Source organism: Grammomys surdaster, unplaced genomic scaffold, assembly GCF_004785775.1.
Source record: "Grammomys surdaster isolate TR1022 unplaced genomic scaffold, NIH_TR_1.0 348, whole genome shotgun sequence".
Classification (NCBI taxonomy): domain Eukaryota; kingdom Metazoa; phylum Chordata; class Mammalia; order Rodentia; family Muridae; genus Grammomys; species Grammomys surdaster.
The window spans coordinates 839,246-858,069 of record NW_021604767.1 but is presented as its reverse complement, the minus strand read 5'-3'; the positions used below and the strand labels follow the sequence as shown (position 1 = coordinate 858,069).

The following is an 18,824-nucleotide window of genomic DNA, read 5'->3' as shown; positions in this document are numbered from 1 at the left end:
ATATATCCTTGAAAACTGTTTATTTCTTTTAAAATTCTGAACTTTTTTTTTCCCAATCCTGTCTGTTTGGACTGCATGGAATTGCACTACTTGATGAAGCACTAGAGAAAAAAAAAGATGACTTTGGAAAGTTAAAGTCACAAGAAAATAAATAATTCCCACCCACAGTACAACATAACCCCATTCAGAACGTTGGTTTGAAAGCCAAGTCCCAAGGAATGCTTACATTTTGCTTCTATGGAAACATAGGAAGACAAACCAAATATTTTGGTTGGGTTTGAGTGGAAGTCAGCAGCTAGGACGTGCGTTGAATGGTTCTAATTTGTTCTTTTAGTGTGTCCCAGATTTTTCCCAGGAAACACAGATCCAGAAGTAAATTTTTATCTGAATTATGGTAGATTGTATTTCTAAAACCATGAAGTGGTCAGCAATAGTATGGACATAGAACAAGAAATCTGAAGGTAAAAAAGGTTTAAAATCAGTGCAGAAAGTTTACCAGTTCCATTACGAAGAAAGATACTGTTACATATACACACATATATAACGTGGGTATGAGCACCCCTGCTAAAGAACCTTTGGATACATTTCTAAGGTGATGGCATGTTTGATCAGCATATGCCAGACCTGGTAGACTTTTCTGATTATACGCTTATCTCTAGTAACTGTTCTTATGCCTCCCCTAATAAACAGAAAAGAACGAAGAAGAGGAGCAAGAAGCGAAAATGGAACTTAAACGGAGGCTCAGCCGGAAGGTGATGACGTCATGACTGCTAATGAGCATGCGTGTTCTGGGAGCCAGTTTATTTTTGTTAGAGGCAAACCCACTCAGAACTCGTGAGTGGGACGTTTAGGGATGATTGCTCCTAGTACGCCACAGTACGATTCAAGTCATTCAAATCAGCAATGCGTGTAAATCAGTTACTTTGTATTTGCATGCTATGTTCATTTTGAAAAATTAATGAAGCTTGTACATTGCATTTACCAATTATGAATATGTGTATTTTAAGTGAAAAGAAAGTTTAAATACAAATAGGAACAGAAAAAGAAAGTGTCACACACAAATCTTCCATTTAGAGAGCCAACATTAACATTTTCATATATATTTATGTCTTTAATTGGATTTTAAAGTGTTCGCACTTTCCATTTAGTCTTGGAAATACTAAATAAGTATTTTGTGACTACTAACAATTTGTCACTGTCCTGTAGCAGACCTGGATGAGTAATTATTGAGTGAATTTGACCAGTGTTACCAAAATTGACAAATGGCTTATCACTGGAACTTAGGCTGTCATTTCCACATATTTAGAGATACAAACCTGATCCTAGGACCGTGGCCCTTTTACCCCCCTGTGCTTAAAATTACAGCCTTTGGAGAAGTTAAGCACTATCAGAGTTTATATTCCATTATAAAGCCTTCTAATGGTTTCTCAGTTGTGCCTTCCATACCTGGAGAAGGGCAGGGTGACACCGTACTTGAATGTGTGTCCTGACTCACATGGGTGAGCATCGGCTGGATCTGAGTTTCTCTCAAGTGTTGAAATTATCCCAATCTTATTCTTGGTGCTTGTGAAAGGGGAAAGAGAGAAGAGCAAAGACCCCCCAGGGCTGGCCAGGTTACATATAGCAATACATTTGAATGGTACAGAGGACTCAAGAGAGTCAGAACAGTTGCAGAAAGGACTGTCCCCCAGGAAGCCTCCCTCATCTGCCTGTCTCCCCAGGAAGGCCATTCTGTAGCTGTGCCTTTCTCTGGGCCAGTGCATTTCTCCATGTGCCTGGAATAGAGACTTATTTCCATTTTCTGGAAGATCCATAGCTTTTGTCTTTATTTGTCAGCTGCCTCCACAGGGATCCTAGAGCTGTGTTACTGGTGGGCCTTTGTCACTCTGTATTGCTGTCTGAGATGATGTGCAAGCCTTAATCTCAGTGTCAGATATGTTGTAGGGAATCAAATGATGCAGACAGTTACCAAAGGCTGACCTAGCTAGCTAGCTAGCACTGATGATTTTCTAGTCTGGAAATGAGGGCATGCTGCTTTCTAGGTCTCATTATGAATTCCCAAGATGCTGTTGCTTCTCTTTTAATACCTGAAAGTGACCTTAACTTTGAAGTGTTCCAGACAGAAAACTTGCCACCTAGAGGCTGTAAAAACGTGCAACTGATCTCTGTCTTCCCCACTACCCTCCTGCAGCTCAGCCTAAGACCTACCGTGGCAGAGCTACAAGCCCGAAGGATCCTGCGGTTTAATGAGTATGTAGAAGTGACAGATTCCCCGGACTATGACCGCCGAGCAGACAAGCCCTGGGCCAGGTTGACACCTGCAGACAAGGCAAGAATCTCAGAATGACTTTTGTGCTTCCAAAACCTACATACTCATCCTCCTCCTACTCATCTGAGCACCTTTCTCTCTCTTAGAACACCTGCACGCTTGTATGTCATGTAGAGTAATAGCAGTACAGTTCTTTCAACTGGGTCTCAGAAAAAGCTAGTCCTTAGTTGCCATGTAACCAGTCCCTATTCAAGCATACCACAAGAAGTCCATTTGTTCCAGTTAATCTGCTTTCAGCTATGGGCTTACATTGCTCTTTCTCCTTCCATGGCTTCTAGTTAACACTGCTGCAGCCACTGTCCCTATGCATTGAGCCACCCCTAAGCCTAGTGATGAAGAGCAGAGACAGTTTTGTTGTATCTTATAGATTCTGTAGGTTGGAATATAGTCAAGCGTCACTTGAACAATTCTGCTTTCCATGAGGTGGGCCAAGGTCACTCAGTGTTATCCCCCTGGTGATCAGGCTACCCTGAACGATCCAAGATTGTCTCTCCAACTTGTTTTTGTGTCACAGTTGCCTTGGCTTGGATGTGGACTCAGCTGGGCTGAGGAGAAGGAGATGGATAGTTCTGCCTCTTGGTAGGGAGCAGTGAGGTCAGATTATGCAGACTGGAGGTGTTATCTTGCCATCCTAGAAAATTACGATTTGCTACAACCTTTAGCGGCCACCTGATTATTCAAATACTAACCTTTAGACAGGCCACATAAACAGTGGCATCTATAGATGGTGGAAAACACACGAGTATCTATCTAAATAACCTACTAACCACCCTTATGTGTAACTCAATTTGCACTCCCTGAGTAGCCCTTACTTAACTTTGCCCTGTTGTAAGAAGCAGAACTCATCCATCTCCAGCCATAGTGGGCACAGATTTTTCTTTTTAAGATCATTTGAACTGAGAGGAAGCCGGGCTTGTTAACCACAGGATGCTGAGCCTGGTCAGGTTTTCTTCTGTAAGCATGCAAGCATGGTTTCTGTTCTGGAGTTCTCTGAAGAAATAGAATTCTCACATCTCCCTTGATCCTAGCTCTAGAGCAGCGCCAGAGTCCCTCCTGACTTACAGGGGAGGCTCGCTCGCTCTCAGAAATCTCACATATCTATCCTGAGGTGTGTTAAGGTCTGAAGGACAACATTTTTAGGGCTGTATTATTATTGTGTCAGTGTTCTCTGGAGAAAAGAAAGTGTGTTTTCCAAAAGTAAGAATTTTAGACAAAAAAAAGGGATACTTTTAAAGGTAGAAAATGGAAAACAGAAAAATCCAAAAATTGAGCATGTTTGCATTTAGCATGTTTTATACATGTAAGTGCTCTGTTTATATGCAGTGTTTTGTACATGCAAGTAGTGTGCGTTTGTTGTCAAATCGCTGAATATCCAGGATCACAAACGGGAAAAATCAACAATGATAATTCAAATCAAGGCATTGCATTTTTATGAATGTTAAAAATATGATTTTCTACATAACACTGAAAGAAATTAAGTCATTTTCCACAATTGCAAATATACATGTATACATGAGCTAAGAAGCTGGATCTGTAGGTAAAGAACTGCCCAGCAAGCATAAAAACTACAGTCTGGATCCTAGAGCCCTGTGTAAGAGAGCTGAGTGTGCTTGTACATATTTGTAACCCCAGCACCAAGGGGCAGGGACAGATAATGGATCCCCAAGATGCTGAGCAGACGGTCTGGCTGCAACAGTGAGCTCCAGGTTCATTGGGATATCCTGTCTCAAGAAATGATGTGGAGGGTGTTTGAGACCTCCTGATGTCAACTTTAGGCTTTAGTTCATGCCCAACGAGGGCACTTGAGCACGTGCAAACACACACACACACACACACACACACACACACACACACGTATGTATAAAGAAATATGGCCCATATGCTAAAATCATGTTATGTAAGGATGAAAATAGCATGCTAATTGTCATCACAGCTTTAAAAAAAATAAAGATGTTTTTTATTACCTTTACCTTAAGATACTTCATGACACCTATTGGTCAGCTTCTAAATAATGTATTTGCTTCATTAAGTTAATTGGTATAGAATTCATTAAGTATGAGTTAACTATTGTATTAAGAATTAGGTTATGAGGCCAATGAGATAGCACAGTGGGTAAAACTCTTTGCCACCAAGTCTGACAGCCGATGTGGTCCCCGGGATGTACAGAATGGAAGGAAGTTTGCCTCCAACTTCCACATGTCTGTCATGGCATATGCAGCATCCTATGCAAACACCAGATAGGCTCACATACACAAAAATAAACAAATGTAGCTTAAAATTACCTTGAATTTTTTAAGTATTGATCTCTATGTCCCATTTAAAAAAAATAGTGAAAATTAAAATTACGGAAAGCTTATATTTTTAAAGAAAAACAAATGCAAATATTATTTAGAGCCCATAAGTGATTTCACTTTAGTTACCCAAATTGGATTGAAATTTAAAATACTGATTAGAATTTCAATCTGAATGTCATTAGCTGGGTCACAGAGTGCACACTTCACTCTCCATGACAAAAACCTTAATGAGTCAGCAAGCAAGCCACTCATGTTTGATAGCTGCATTTAGCAGAGAAATAAAAGATATCAAGTGGAAACTCTAGCTAGCTCTTCACTCACGTTTCAGAAGGCTGCAAGTGCTGTGTTTTCAACAAATTACCTGATGCTTCTTGCCAAGAAATGCCCCCAAACTGGCCAGGGCTGATTAGACAAGGAAAAGTTGATTTACTAGCCATATTTCAACTTAGGTTTAGTCGGTTGTATGTCCTGTGTTTAATTCCCATGATCCCAAACACCACCGTGCATGTGGTCTCAGTGCAGCTCCCTGCTATTTGGGGTTGTTGCCTCAGTCCTCTTAGAGATTAGTTTCAGCTGAGTGGTTCACCATAGGTCGTCCAGCCCAGGACCAATGGCTCCAGTCCCACCACCACAATGCATCTTCTCTATCATTCAACAAAACCAGCCTCAGTTACACTTAAATAGAGAGTATTAGGGCTAAAATTAGGCAAAAGTTATGTTTATACCCTGTGTGTCTTGTTAATACAGAAGGTTTTCATTTTCCTCTTTTGCACCCCTGAGAAATCTTTCTTCCAAAGTCAAAACTGATAGAATGAAGGTGGGCCTTATTGAGACCATGTATTGTGTGCATGGGGCACTTGAGGGGTATCAATTGTATTGTGTGCATGGGGCACAATTTGTAGTTGTCCTAACTTAGAAACTCCATATCCCAACTGTTTCTCTCTGAATATATCTATGAATATGTTGGGTTTTACCATACTCTTCAACTGGTAGCTAGCTCATGACCACCAGTAAGTCCTTGGTCTTGTTTAATTCAACTTACCTTCACCAGTATCCTCTTGCATTCCAGCAAATTTTCTGTAATAACAATCAAAGAACTGTCAGTCACAAGCCCAAATTACGTTTTGTTTTAAAGCTTCATGATATTTCAGTGGTGACTCTACAGTATTCAACACATTTTTAAATTACTCTTTGAACTATTATTTAATTGCAGCATGAATTTCCATTGCTATTTTCTAGGTGGGTATGTTAGCTGGTTTCCTGTCACTGTTTTAAAAAAATCCTTAAAGCAGTTAACTTTTAAGTAGAGAAGGTTTGATTCACAGTCTGACTATAAAAGTCTTAAGTAATCAAGGTCTAGGGCCGCTAGTGGAGATATTATATGGTTGGGGCCCCTTCCATGATGAGTCAAAAGAGCAAAGAGAAGATAGAGCATAGTCTAAGAATCTCTTGAGAGACATGCCCCCAGTGACCTAAAGACATGGCTGTCATAAGACCCTGCCTGTTAAATGTTCACAGCACTTGGAGCACTACCTCTCTGAACAATGAACCACACGGATGAGAGGTGACACTCATCAGAACTCTGGCAGGAGGAAAGCTGGGGCTTAGAAGGAAAGCTACTCCGTGTCACAATGCCATGGAGCACTAAGGCTATGTCTTCTGTGTCTGCTGCAGCTCTTCATAAGGCCTCTGCTAGAAACTTTTCTGTAAAGAAGAAATTTTTAAGTGAACAGAGTTGGAATTCTCTGCCCTATTTGTACTGAAACACTTCTTTTCAAGGAGGAACTTTTTCTAAAACTTCATTTGAGCAACTGCCTGGCTCCTGGCTCCTGTGCCAGTTGTTACTATGGCCAAAACCAAGTGTGTGTGCACATTGTTATGACTGGTGAGATGTGCAGCCTTTCTGTGTCACAGGGGACTCTGGCCCACAAATAGGTCTCTGCTTGCTTTAGCACTTCCAAAAATTAGTAATAAGAATTAATCACTGTCCCAGGATCCTCCAAAGAAACTTCCAGACCTACAGAATATATCTGGGGAAAGGAGACAGTCTGTAACAACAGGGCTTAATTATCACATTAAAATACCCTTGAAAGGGAAGCCTGTAAACTACACTGATGGTTCATGGTGGGAGAGGACCACCAAGGGGTCCTTGGGCTTTCCTCTATCTTTTACATTTTCCAAAGTTCATTGACTTTCAGCCACAGAGTAGATTTCCCTATCTCTCTGGAAAGCACTTCCTGTGGTTTACATTGGCATTCTGTGTTTAACTGGAGTCAGTCCCTTTAGCATAGCTGTCATAGAATATTTCATGTCTACTTTTCGTTTTATATGAGGGAAAACATTCTTTGCATGAAAAATATTTACAATAATCTGTGTTTTGTCTGAACGGTGCAATCTGCATAGAGTTTATAAAGATGTGGAGGTTTTGTATTTTTTAGTACTTTTTATATGAGTGAAGTAGCCTTTGTAGGAAAATAGGAAATAAAAATAAGACAGAAATTAAAATTAAACCCATGCATAATCCTGCCACTGTCTGTTAACAGACAGCCAAAGTTAGCATTTGGAGGGGTGTCTCTGCTTTCCAGTCTGCATGCATAAGCATCTTGTTGTACATGGCATGGATTATATGTTCTTTAAATAAGGCCTCCATTTGATTTTTTTTCTCTGAGTGGCTTTAAATGCTGTGCTGAATTTTCAGCCCTGTTTGTCTAAACTTTCGACATGAAAAAAATAAATAGCAACAGCCTCCTTGGCATCCCTGTGGCAGCAAATCAAAGCTATGTTGTGGTGGGCAGGCAGGCTTCAATGTAAAACTTTCCTGGGAACAAAATATGGATTCTCTGAAAACCCTACATGCGTCACGTCTTCTGTGGTCATCAGAGGGTGGAAGGACATTCTGTATGACACACAGACTAGACATGACAATGAGTCTGTTGAGGACCCTGACGCCGCCCTACCCACTCTTGGGGGAGGCTGCCCTGGCTCTAGTTTGGCCTTCACCTGAATGTCCCTCCTCTGAAATGCATGACCAAGGGTGTTTCTGGTTCAGGAGAATTTCCAGAATTTGGAATATTTGCAAGGACATAACAAGATGAGATAGCTGAGGTATGAGGACCATGTCTACACACAAAATTCATGGGGCCGGGAGTCTGGCTCAGTAGGAGAACACTTTCCTGGTATGCATGAGGCCTGGGCTCAGCCCCCACCACTGCATAAAGAATTCATTCCTGTTCATACGCCCTGCACACATCTTGAAGGTCATTTTATGAGTTTTTACCATGCCTTTACTTTGCAACTGCCACATGAGGTCAGGTATGAAACTTTTCCACTTGCGCGTCACACTGAAGCTCAGAAAGCCTCAGATTTTGAAGATTTTCTAATGTCCAATTTTTTACACTGTAACACGTTTCATTTATTAAATCTTAATCTGGGATACATTAGTGATTATTTTTCTCTCCCCCACAATATTTCACAGAGTTAGTCAGCCTATTTGAGGCCCAGGGACCAGCATAAGTAAGCAAAAATAACCCAAATAATGATCCCAAGATGGGAAGAAGTAGGATTGACAACCATGGAGAGGCTGAAAACCAATTCTTATACCAGCTCTCATCTTTCTCTTTCTCTCTCTGTCTTTTCTCAGGGCCTTCTCTGACCTTTTTCCATGCTCTCTTTAACTGTCCCTGTCTTGTCTCTGTAAAAGCAACATTCTTCTTTAAGGGCTGTGCACAGTCAAGAGCTGTACACAGCCTTTTCTATTGTAATAGAGTAATCAAGTCTAATAAGGATCTTTGCAATTTTTGGAGATCACTTCAGACAGCAAATTGAGGGATTTCTTCAGATTAGTGATGTCAATCTCTAGCTGATTGATGTTCTTTCTTATCAATGGCCCTTCGAAGGTCTGAGTAGTATAAGTTCAGAGGCCAGCATCTGGATTAGAACTTCTAACAGCAGACATCATGGGTGATTCATTTTTACCTGGAAAGGAAAAAGAAGGGAATTCTCAGGGAGATTTCCCTTTCCTTGATGTAAATTGTTATTCATCTTATTTATGGTTGGGCCTGGCTTTGTGGGGGTATCTATTTATTTCATTAATCTTTTTGGTAACCGGTTAGCTGTGCCTTCTGTGGTATCAAACAGGCATATCAATCCTCGGCCCCATAAGGGAACTGGGTCTGGGCCATTCCCTTTAAGGGTAAGAGGGTCCTTCCCCATATCTGTGGCATAGTTATTATTGGTCTCAGTGATTCCAGAGGCAGTCAGCAGCAGATTTGCCATGAGCTTTCAGTTTTAGAGAGTTAAAAGTGAACAAGGCATGATGGAGAGTATTTCAGTCTCCCCCACAATATTATGTCATAGGATATCTGCCTTGTAGATGCTATATAGGTTGGGAAAATATGTTACTTAAATTTTGCTCCATTTTCTCCTGTTTAGGCAGCAATAAGGAAAGAACTAAATGAATTTAAAAGCACAGAAATGGAAGTTCATGAAGAGAGTCGACAGTTTACAAGGTAGGTAGATAAGATTTAATTCTGCATATTGAGAATACTCAATTGGGTAAATTTCATGGCAGCTGGATTGTGTCACAATTTATTTATTTTTGAATGTGGTTTAGCAGGAAATTCTCTAATAACTGCTTCTGCTTCCCTCACATCTGCTCTTTTACTGCTATGATAGAGTCCTGAGGACAGAAGATATAGCTGGATCAGACTATAGGTGTCTAGACTTTCCTGAGAAAGTTTATGACTTAGTTGTCTTTTAAGAATACCCAAACTAATCATAGTGCATAAAGTTTTGGAGAGCTGGAGAGAAAGCTCAGTGGTACGAGCACTGGCTGCTCTTCCTAGAGGACCCAGGTTCAATTCCCAGCACCTACATTGTGGCTCACAAGTGTCTGTAACTCCAGTTCCAGAGGATCTAACATCCTCACACAGACATACATACACAGACATATAATGCACATAAAATAAAAAAATAAATAATTTTTAAAATTCTAAAATGAGGTCTCTTTTTTTTTCTTCCTTTCAATGGAGTCTGAATCATTCTGAAGGGCTATATTACAGTTCTCTTTTTTGTTCCTTTTTGGGGGCCAAAAAGCAAGCTCTGTGTCCTGGACAAATAGCTGAGGGTAGGCAGTGTGAGAACATGTGTTTCTTCATGATCACAGGGCAATACTTAGGATAGAAAGGAAATTTTCAGAAGCTAGAACTTGCAATGAGAATCAAGTTTTGGTTGGCTCCCCAAGTAATTACTGTGAAGTCAGACAAATCTCTGAGATAATGAACCTATAAAGAAGGAAAGGAACCTTTCTTTCACTCAAATTCAGAGATTCCAGTGGATGTTTCATTGCCTTCACTGCCTTGGGGGCCTATGACCAGGCTACACATCATGGTGGCAACACATATGTACACAACTCACTCCCACTGTAGCCTAGGAATGAGATTAAGGAAGAGGAAGAGGTCTGGGTCCCATCCTCCCCACAGGCATGCCCCCAATGACTGCAAGGTCTCATACTAGGCCCCGCTCCTTTTTACATTACAGCATTTCCAGTAGACCCAAGCTAAGGACTAAAACTTTAGTGAATGGGCATCTAAGATCCAAGTTTCAGCAACCATAATGCCATGATTTTTCTTCTCATTTCCCTTTGGTTTTGCAAATGACAGAACCTAGTGGGGAGCTGAGTCCTTATGTTATCTGGTTTCCACATATAACAGATATTGATTTACATCCCATGCGTGTATGAGATGTGTTTACATAGCAGGCTTAGTCCTAATATTTTGCACAGACATTAAGTTTTTAGAATCCAGATTGAAAGGCTAGGGTGATGGCCCCGTTGGTAAGAGGACTTTCCACACAAGCATGAGGGTCTGAGTTTGAATCTCTAGAACCCATGTAAATAGCCTGGGATGGCCATATCAGCCTGTCACCACAGTGCTGCAGAAGCAGAGACAGGAGGGTCTCTGGGGCATGCTGGCTCCCGTTCTATCAGAGAGGTGTAGGACAGGGGGATACGGACTGGAATTCCAGGTTCAGTGAGAAATCTTATCTTCTCTGACCTAATTCACTCGCGCACACATATGCACAGATTCATATAAACACACACGTGTGAGTGCACACACACATAAATGAATTTATAGAAAATTCCAGGACAAATTAATACATGAAGAAGACAAGATTCTCTGTTTTCCAGAACACATACAGTGATCCAAAGGCCTGTCTAGAACCAGCCTCAGTAGGGTAACCAAATACTGTGCTCCTAGCCCTTCAGTGGTACCCAGTGGTCAAGGTGCTGGTCTGGTGTGGCAAATACACACTTCATCTTAGGAAGCTTCCTCTTCATGTGTACCTCTTGTGACCTTGTTTTTATTTGCAAATATACATCCTAAATGTTTGCTCTCTGGGGACTTTCCAGTGGTAACCTACTCTTGCACCTGTAATATGCTAGACATGTACCACCCCCACCTCCTGCTATAGCTGGGGTCAGGAAAAGTTTGTGTTAACATGTGACACCTGAGGTTATACTTCTTTGAGGAAATTGATCATCAGAAGGAGACAGGATATTTATGGTGACACAGAACTGGCTGGGGCCTCCAGGCTGTTTGGGGAAATGGCATGTGTTTTTGTCCTGAGCTGTAGTGTCTTCACTCAGCCACCTGGTCATTCGCATCAGTTTTCCTTCTGCAGAACCTTCCTATAAATCATAAGCTCTGATAACCTTATCTCCTTTAATAGCATGAGGAAAGAATAAATTACAGCAGAAAAGAAGCAAAAGGCCATGTGTTTTGCAAAAGTCCTAATTCTCCGAGAAGTATTTAAACTAAAAGGCCTACTTTCTGTTGTGTTCGCTAAGCAAATTCGCTAACACTAGCCACAAAGAGATGTGAGAGTCATTTCTTTTTATGTCTTTTTTATATATAAAATGGCATGTTTTAATTAAGCATTTGAACATGTAAAAGTTTTATCAATAAAAAGTAATCCCCTCATTTAACTCCTTTTCCACCCTTGGTTTTATTCTCACAGGTAATAATTAAAGGTGGGATGGGGGTTATGTGCCTCTAGGCTTCCTGTACATTTACAAACCCATTCATATATAATGTACGTGTGTGTATAGACTGCTTATATCCACTCTCTCACTTACATACAGCGTGTAGAAAGTCAGTCCTTCCTATTGGTATATGCCCCCTCATTCCCATGGTGTCCCATAGGTAGGGTACTGTACACTACTAACAGGTACTACTGGATGTTTATGGTGCTTCGGTTTTTCATTATCAACACTAAGACTTTGGCTTCATGCTTATGTCTGTGTACACACACCAGTATTTCTGTGGTAGCACCATTAACTGGATTTTCTAGGTCACTGGATTCATGTGTTTTACAGTCTTTTAAAGATTCTTCTCTGTTATCTTTCGAAGAGAACACTTGGTTTATTGATCCACAGTGGATGAATATACTGCATACTCAGCCACCCTCATCAACAGTGGGGTCTATGAGCAGCTGCAAGATTTGTATTCTAGAGAATACAAATTAATAGTAATACATTGGTTTTCGTAAGACTGGGAATCTCCTCTTAGCTTTATTGACCACCCCTTTTTTAAATTACTTGATTTTTGTATTTAAACCTTTGTAAATTTTGTTTTGGATTGCCTGTTTTTTATGTAGATTAGTAAAATCTGAGATATTAGTCCTCTATTTTTTTTCTAGCCTGTTATTAGCCTTTTATCTTTTTTCACTATCTTTTGGGTAAACATTTGCACCTGAAATCTTTCTGTGCTGTTACTTTTTATTGTGTTGTTGTTGTTTTCTGTGCGCTATGGAAAGCAGTCAAGACTATAAAACTGTTGTTTCTAACTTTTTTAATACTTAAAGCTTTAATCCACTGGGCACCTTCTTCTGTGTATGATTCAAGAGAATACATGAACTTTACTTTTCTAAGTCATTAGTAGTCCATTGTCTCTGTACCTTCTAGATGTGAAGCTCACTTCTAGTATAGCCACGGTCTGTGTCTGGGTTCCACATTATGTGTTAAGGGGCTCTGACTGTTCCTGCCTGTACCAATGACACTTTAAATTAGTCTTGTAGTGTGTTTTCTATTTGATGGGATTTTTTTTAAACCTCCCAAATCCTATTGGCTATTTACTCCTCTGAAGAAATGAAAACTAGACTTGTATTTTATTAAATAAGTTGTTGATCTTTTCATTGTTTAAGTAAATGTTAATAGATACATATTAAGTAAGTTTTTTGATAGTAACAGCTCATGTTGAGAATAAACTTAAAAAAGATTTTTTTAAAATGTATTAACACTCTTTTAACTGTCATTCCAGATAAGGAAAACTTAAAAGTTCATAACACCAAAATAAATACGCCTTGCTCAAGTAGCTTTAAAACTTGGCACCAAAGCAAATGTATATTGCTATTTTCTTATTAATTTATATTACATCTTTAGAGTTGCATCCCAGCAACGAAGTCATTTTGGCTATTGAAATATAAAAAATCATGCTGTGATCTTCACATTGGTGTCAGTATTTCTTTTAAGAGGAAAGATTTTTGATAAACACTACTGTTTCCAGTCAAAATAATTTGAAAATATGGCCGTGTTTTTTCACTTAGAAAAGTAAGTACGTATGTGAAAGACTTAGGGGTTCTCACACTACTTATGGGGCATAAACTGTCTGTCAGTCATTACCTATCCCTTTGAATGCAGCCTAGACACATGGCAGTAATTCATTGTGCTAGTCAGTACCAGACTTTATCGCTAACATCAAATAAGCCTTCCTATCAGATCCTAACCCTCCCAGGGCTGTGTAGATTGAAGGTAGGTCATACCAAGACAGCTCTGTTCCCTGTTCAGCACCTGCTTATCCTGCTCAGCCACACAGCAATCCAGCCATCTCTCAGAAGGTGTCCCTTTGTAACTTCCTGTGTCTCTGGATCTTTTGCAAAGACACCCAGGAGGCTAATGACACCAATTATCTCTGGGGAGGAGAGCTGGTAGCTGGGGAAGACACAGGAAAAAGTTGTTTTGTGTGTGTGTGTGTGGTGTTTTTGTTTTTGTTTTTGGGTTTGTTTTGTTTTGTTTTCCACTGACCCTTTCAAACCTTTTGCATTTTTGAAATAGGAGAGTGTTTTGCCTAGTCAACAACAGGTATTTTAAAAACATTGAAGGGACCCAAGTCCTGAGACTGTGCTTCAATCTATGAGGATTCTAGCCTGGCAATTTATTTTGAATTACGTGCTGGCACTAATATCACAAATACTTCTAGCACAGCAGGAAGACAGGGCTTTGATCCCTGTCACAGTTTCTTCAGTTATGTGTGTTTTGATGAATTGTGTTGATCTGTAATAGTCCTGGTTACTCCCAGTATTTTCAAGAGAGCCTTTGGAATGGGAACACATGCTAGGGCCTTGCACCAAGGGTGGGGACAAGAATTCACCCTCAGGCCTGAGAAGGGACTAGGCTGTAACCTGCATCCCTCAGCTTTCTCTCTGCTTCTCTGGCTCCACTCAGCCCTCTGCTTAAAACCAAAAAGTTTGGCCTACTTAAACAGTGGCCTGCATGTTGATTCTGTAGAATCATTAGGTTCTCAGAAGAACCACCATGGTGAACAGAATCCACTTCCCTTTCTGAGACAAATGGGATGTCTATAATAGGGAATAATTGTATAGAAAGTCATATTTTACTTAGAAATAAATTATAAAGAATAACAGTAGTAAGATTTGGGTAACTGGAATATTCTGGATAGTACTTGTTTTCTAATGATATTAACATATATCATATTCATAACCAAGAGAGAATGTCACTTTTTACAAAAAAAAAAGCTTAGCACAAAATAACATTTTAGAGTCCAGAGTATCTTCAGATGTGAATACTCTTACTTGTTTATGAAATGGTTGCTTATTAAGGAAGGGGTATCACCATGCACTCATGGATCACTGAACTGAGGCTTTTAAAGTCAAAGCAAGTCTCCAGAGATTGTACCATGACCAGCAGACAAACTGAAGACTGCCTGAATGCATATGGTCCAGGGGTAGATTTAAAATTCAGGTGCAGAGAAAAAGTGTTGGAGGTGAGATCAAAAGCTCTTAATAGTTTATTACAATTGTGGAGTCTGTTTTTCTTTTCTCAACTTCTTTTTTTTTTGTTTGTTTGTTTGTTTGGGTTTTTTGTTTGTTTGTTTGTTTGTTTGTTTGTTTGTTTTGTTCAAGACAGGGTTTCTCTGTATAGCCTTGGCTGTCCTGGAACTCACTCTGTAGACCAGGCTGGCCTCAAACTCAGAAATCCACCTGCCTCTGCCTCCCAAGTGCTGGGATTAAAGGCATACGCCACCACAGCCCAGCTTTTCTCAACTTCTAAAATGCTTTTTATGTAAGATTACTACCTATGAATATCCATTTTTTTTTGTTTGTTTAAACAGTGATTTCATTCTGTGTGTTTTGAGGTTATTGACATTTCTTGGATTTACATAGAAAAGAGCCTGCGCTCTCAGCGACTCCACTCTTTCACAACGCCAGTGTGTGTTTCTTTGTTTTACCAGATCTTGGGGATTGTCTATAAGAGAGGCTGCAGCCACATTGCTAGCCCCCATGCTTCCCTGAGCCAGTCCAAGGACCTGGTGTCATTTCATTGGTGCAACCCAGTGAAACTTACTTCCTACCCAGATTCTTGGTCAAATGGTATATACAATGGAAAAAAAATCTTAAGAGTTTCCTTGCTGATTTGGAGAAACTAAAATTGGGATTCTTTCCAGAAAATACTGGACTTTAGATGACCCCGTCTCCCCCTTCCCCCCACCCCCCGCATTGATCCAGTTTTTCAAGTACCTTCATCTCAAGCAGTTTTACAGATGGGAAGATAAGATGTTGTGTAATATGTCCACACACTTGTCCTTTGAATCCAGAACCAAAGGATGTCAGAAGATAGGGACTTGGTGAAATATTTGGTGCACAAAAGCCATATAAAAGTGGGAATGGGCTAAACAGTCACTAATCAATGAGTTTCTATGCAGTGCCCAGGGAAGATGAGGCTGGGAGAGAGAGGTTTGCCGAGTGAGGACCATGAAGGGACAGGGCGTTTGAGGGCTCTGTTCTCTGTAAGCAGCCAGTACAGATGTGCTGCTTCTAGGGAGGTGGAGTGGCTGATCCAGCTGCTGCTTTACTGGGGAAACCTTAAGAATGGCCACCCACATCTGCTGTCCTTATTGTCAAAAAGTAGATGTATTGGAGATAGCTGGGCATGGAGATCAGGACTTCCTTTACGGTCAACTCTGGGCAAGATGTGAGTCTGCCCGTCATTGTCTTGGCTCTGGTCTGTCCTCAGAGGTGGTCTAATAAATTAGGAGAAAAGTGTGTGGAATCTTTCTGGCAGGCAAGTTTCTGGAAGGAATGAGAAGTCGGCCTTGCCCATGCCCAGTATGGAATTACTAAGGCAATTATAATTCTTTGTGGTTTATTGTTTCAGTAGTCTGATAGTACGGATGTCTCTCTTTAAAATGTCTTCTTTCCTGCCAGGATAGTCACAAGAAGATAACAGAGACCTCCCCCTTTGAATGAAAGCTCAGCTAAGGACATGTTTTGGTCTTTAATATAGGTAAAATTATAGACTCTAGAGCCAACCCTCCACTTCCCACTTCTCTGCCTTGGACAAATGACTTAGTTCCCAGTGTCTCAATCTCTGCAGCTATACAAGATGAATCTGGGAGTTCTTTCTCTACAGTAGCACTCTGACATCCATATGAACATGCCCCCATACACACACACACACACACAAACACACACTAAAAAAATACAGTACATTTAAAAATATTAAACTACAGAAAAAGAACTTTCATATTTTTTCATGTTGTTATTGGCCTTCCCTCGATAGTATTCTGGAAGGCTCTACCTGCTGAGGTCTCATATAGTAGCATATTTACTTGAAATAAATTTAGGAGTCTTAAGAATGAACTGCCAAGTTATATAAAATTATTTGTACAGTTATCAAATCATTTCCAAAATGCCTTTGTAATAATATGCTTCCAACAAGTAGTGATTAAGTACAGAGAGGGGATATGACAGAAACTTAGTGCAGATGAGACCTTCATCCTCAGATGTCATGATCTGATGAGGGAGACAAATTATTAACAGTAAAGGAACAGGCAGCCATCTCCAGAACTATGGAGAAAACACAGCACGATGCTGTGAGAGACAAGGGGACCACAGACTGGGAAGCTAGGGAAAGGGGTGGGGCGGGACACAAGGAAGTGACATGTGAATGATTTAAACAACAGAAGAGAGCTCCAAGTTCACTGCAAAGGGAAGAGTAAAGATCCCACCCCACACTCAGGTGAACAAATGTGGAAGGAAGCACAGAAGTCTAGTATGTGGGGAACGAGCAAGGAAGGCATTGTGCATGGCCAGGGCATGGGTGGCCCAGATGAAAGGCCCAGCAGACCCTTCCCTTCTTCAAATATAGGCAATGTGGGTGGACTGTCACATACCAACTCAAGGTTATGGCCAGCACTGGAATGAAGAATTTCGCTCCAAGTGTACACATTTCTGCTTTAGCTTCCACTCACTCACTGGTTTGGGTAAGCTCCTGTATCTTATCTTGACTTTCAGATTAGCAAAGGCACAAGAATAACATAAAGATCAACATGTTATTGCCTTATCTTTTCTCATATTTTTTCTTTTTTTTTTTTTTTTGAAGTGCCAGAGATCAAATCCTGGGCCTTGTTTATACTAGGCGAACAAGCTACCACTGGGCTCCCTCCCAGAGTTTATTTTGTTTAGTGTTCAGTTCTCCTTACTCAGAGATGCCATTTGCCAGGTACAGCATTCTATGAGAGTGGAATCTCAAATGAAGACAGGTCTTTGTTCAGCCTTCTGTAACCTTTGCACAAAGACCCGACCTCATAACGATGAATAACCAAAGGTCATGAAACACGGAAGAAAACAATGCTTCCCAGAGACGTAAAGAAAAGAGATTTTGTGATCTGAAAGAATAAGATTGGGCAAGTAGAGATGGGAGGAAAGATAAAGGTGAGAGAAAGAACGCAGGTCCAGGCATTTAGGGACCAGCCACAAAGAATAGTGATGGAGATGCACAGGTTGGGCCACATTCTGAACAGATTCAGCCACAACTCCAGGAAGTTCTGTCTTGTAGAGAATGAGGAACAAACAATGGGGTCTTTTGTCAATGAGCTAGCATTGTGGGATCAATACTTCGGATTGCTCGTGATGGTACAGAAGACGGGTTTGATAGATGGGGAACCTAACTCATTTACAGGATAGATGAACAGCCATTCATAGGGGACACGAGCAGAGCTGCACAAACGTGGAGTCAGAGTAGACTGAAGAGCTGAGTCAGCTCAAGCTTTTATGAAGACAATGGCTTTCGACCTTGGTCTCGATAATACACACGTAGATGTGAAGTGAAAGGATAGTGTTGCAAACGTTAAGGACAGCATGTTGTGAAGCATAGGCTCCCCAACTTCTGGAATGTTCAGGAGCCCATATGCAGAGAGGGAAAGGCTTGCTTAAGTGATGCCAACACAAGCTGGTGAGGAAAAGTGACTGGACACTTGGGCTCAGGATTTGATGACAAATGGAAAATTAGATTGAAGGAGAAAAAAGACTTCTGGATCTGGGGCTTTTGTACTCAATCTATTTTAATAGAACATTAAATATGACAGGATAAAGGCAGTTTGCGGTGGGGGGACCTCTGTAGAATTGTGGGTATGTTTTTAATGAGGCATGTGGACCATTGTGGTGAAGATGTCCCTCGGGTTCTTAGAAGTCCAGGTGTAGGAGCAGGAAAGATGATTTAGCATTTAAGAGCACCAATTTCGCCGGGCGGTGGCGGCGCACGCCTTTAATCCCAGCACTTGGGAGGCAGAGGCAGGCGGATTTCTGAGTTCGAGGCCAGCCTGGTCTACAGAGTGAGTTCCAGGACAACCAAGACTACACAGAGAATCCCTGTCTCGAAAAACCAGAAAAAAAAAAAAAGCACCAATTTCTCTTCCAGAAGACCCAGGTTCAATTTCCAGGATTCACAGATTCGCATGGCAGTTCAGACCTGTCTGTGACTCTAGTTTTAGGGGATCCAATGCCCTCTTTCAACCTCTGTGATCACCAAGCATGCATTTGGTACACAGACATGCACATGCACACCAACAAAACACTCACACATTAGAGAGAGAGAGAGAGAGAGAGAGAGAGAGAGAGAGAGA

The 18,824-nt window shown here is 40.8% G+C and overlaps 1 protein-coding gene across 5 annotated transcripts in view; it reads left to right on the top strand.

Moving 5' to 3' along the window:
• Phactr2 (phosphatase and actin regulator 2) overlaps window positions 1-18,824 on the top strand; it is a 263,614-nt gene that overhangs the window by 237,541 nt on the left and 7,249 nt on the right. For all 5 annotated transcript variants that reach the window (XM_028779207.1, XM_028779211.1, XM_028779209.1 and 2 more), the window contains 3 exons: window positions 691-752; window positions 2,192-2,329; window positions 9,055-9,131. In XM_028779207.1, coding sequence (XP_028635040.1) covers window positions 691-752; window positions 2,192-2,329; window positions 9,055-9,131 — 277 coding nt within the window. The remainder of the gene's footprint in view (window positions 1-690; window positions 753-2,191; window positions 2,330-9,054; window positions 9,132-18,824) is intronic.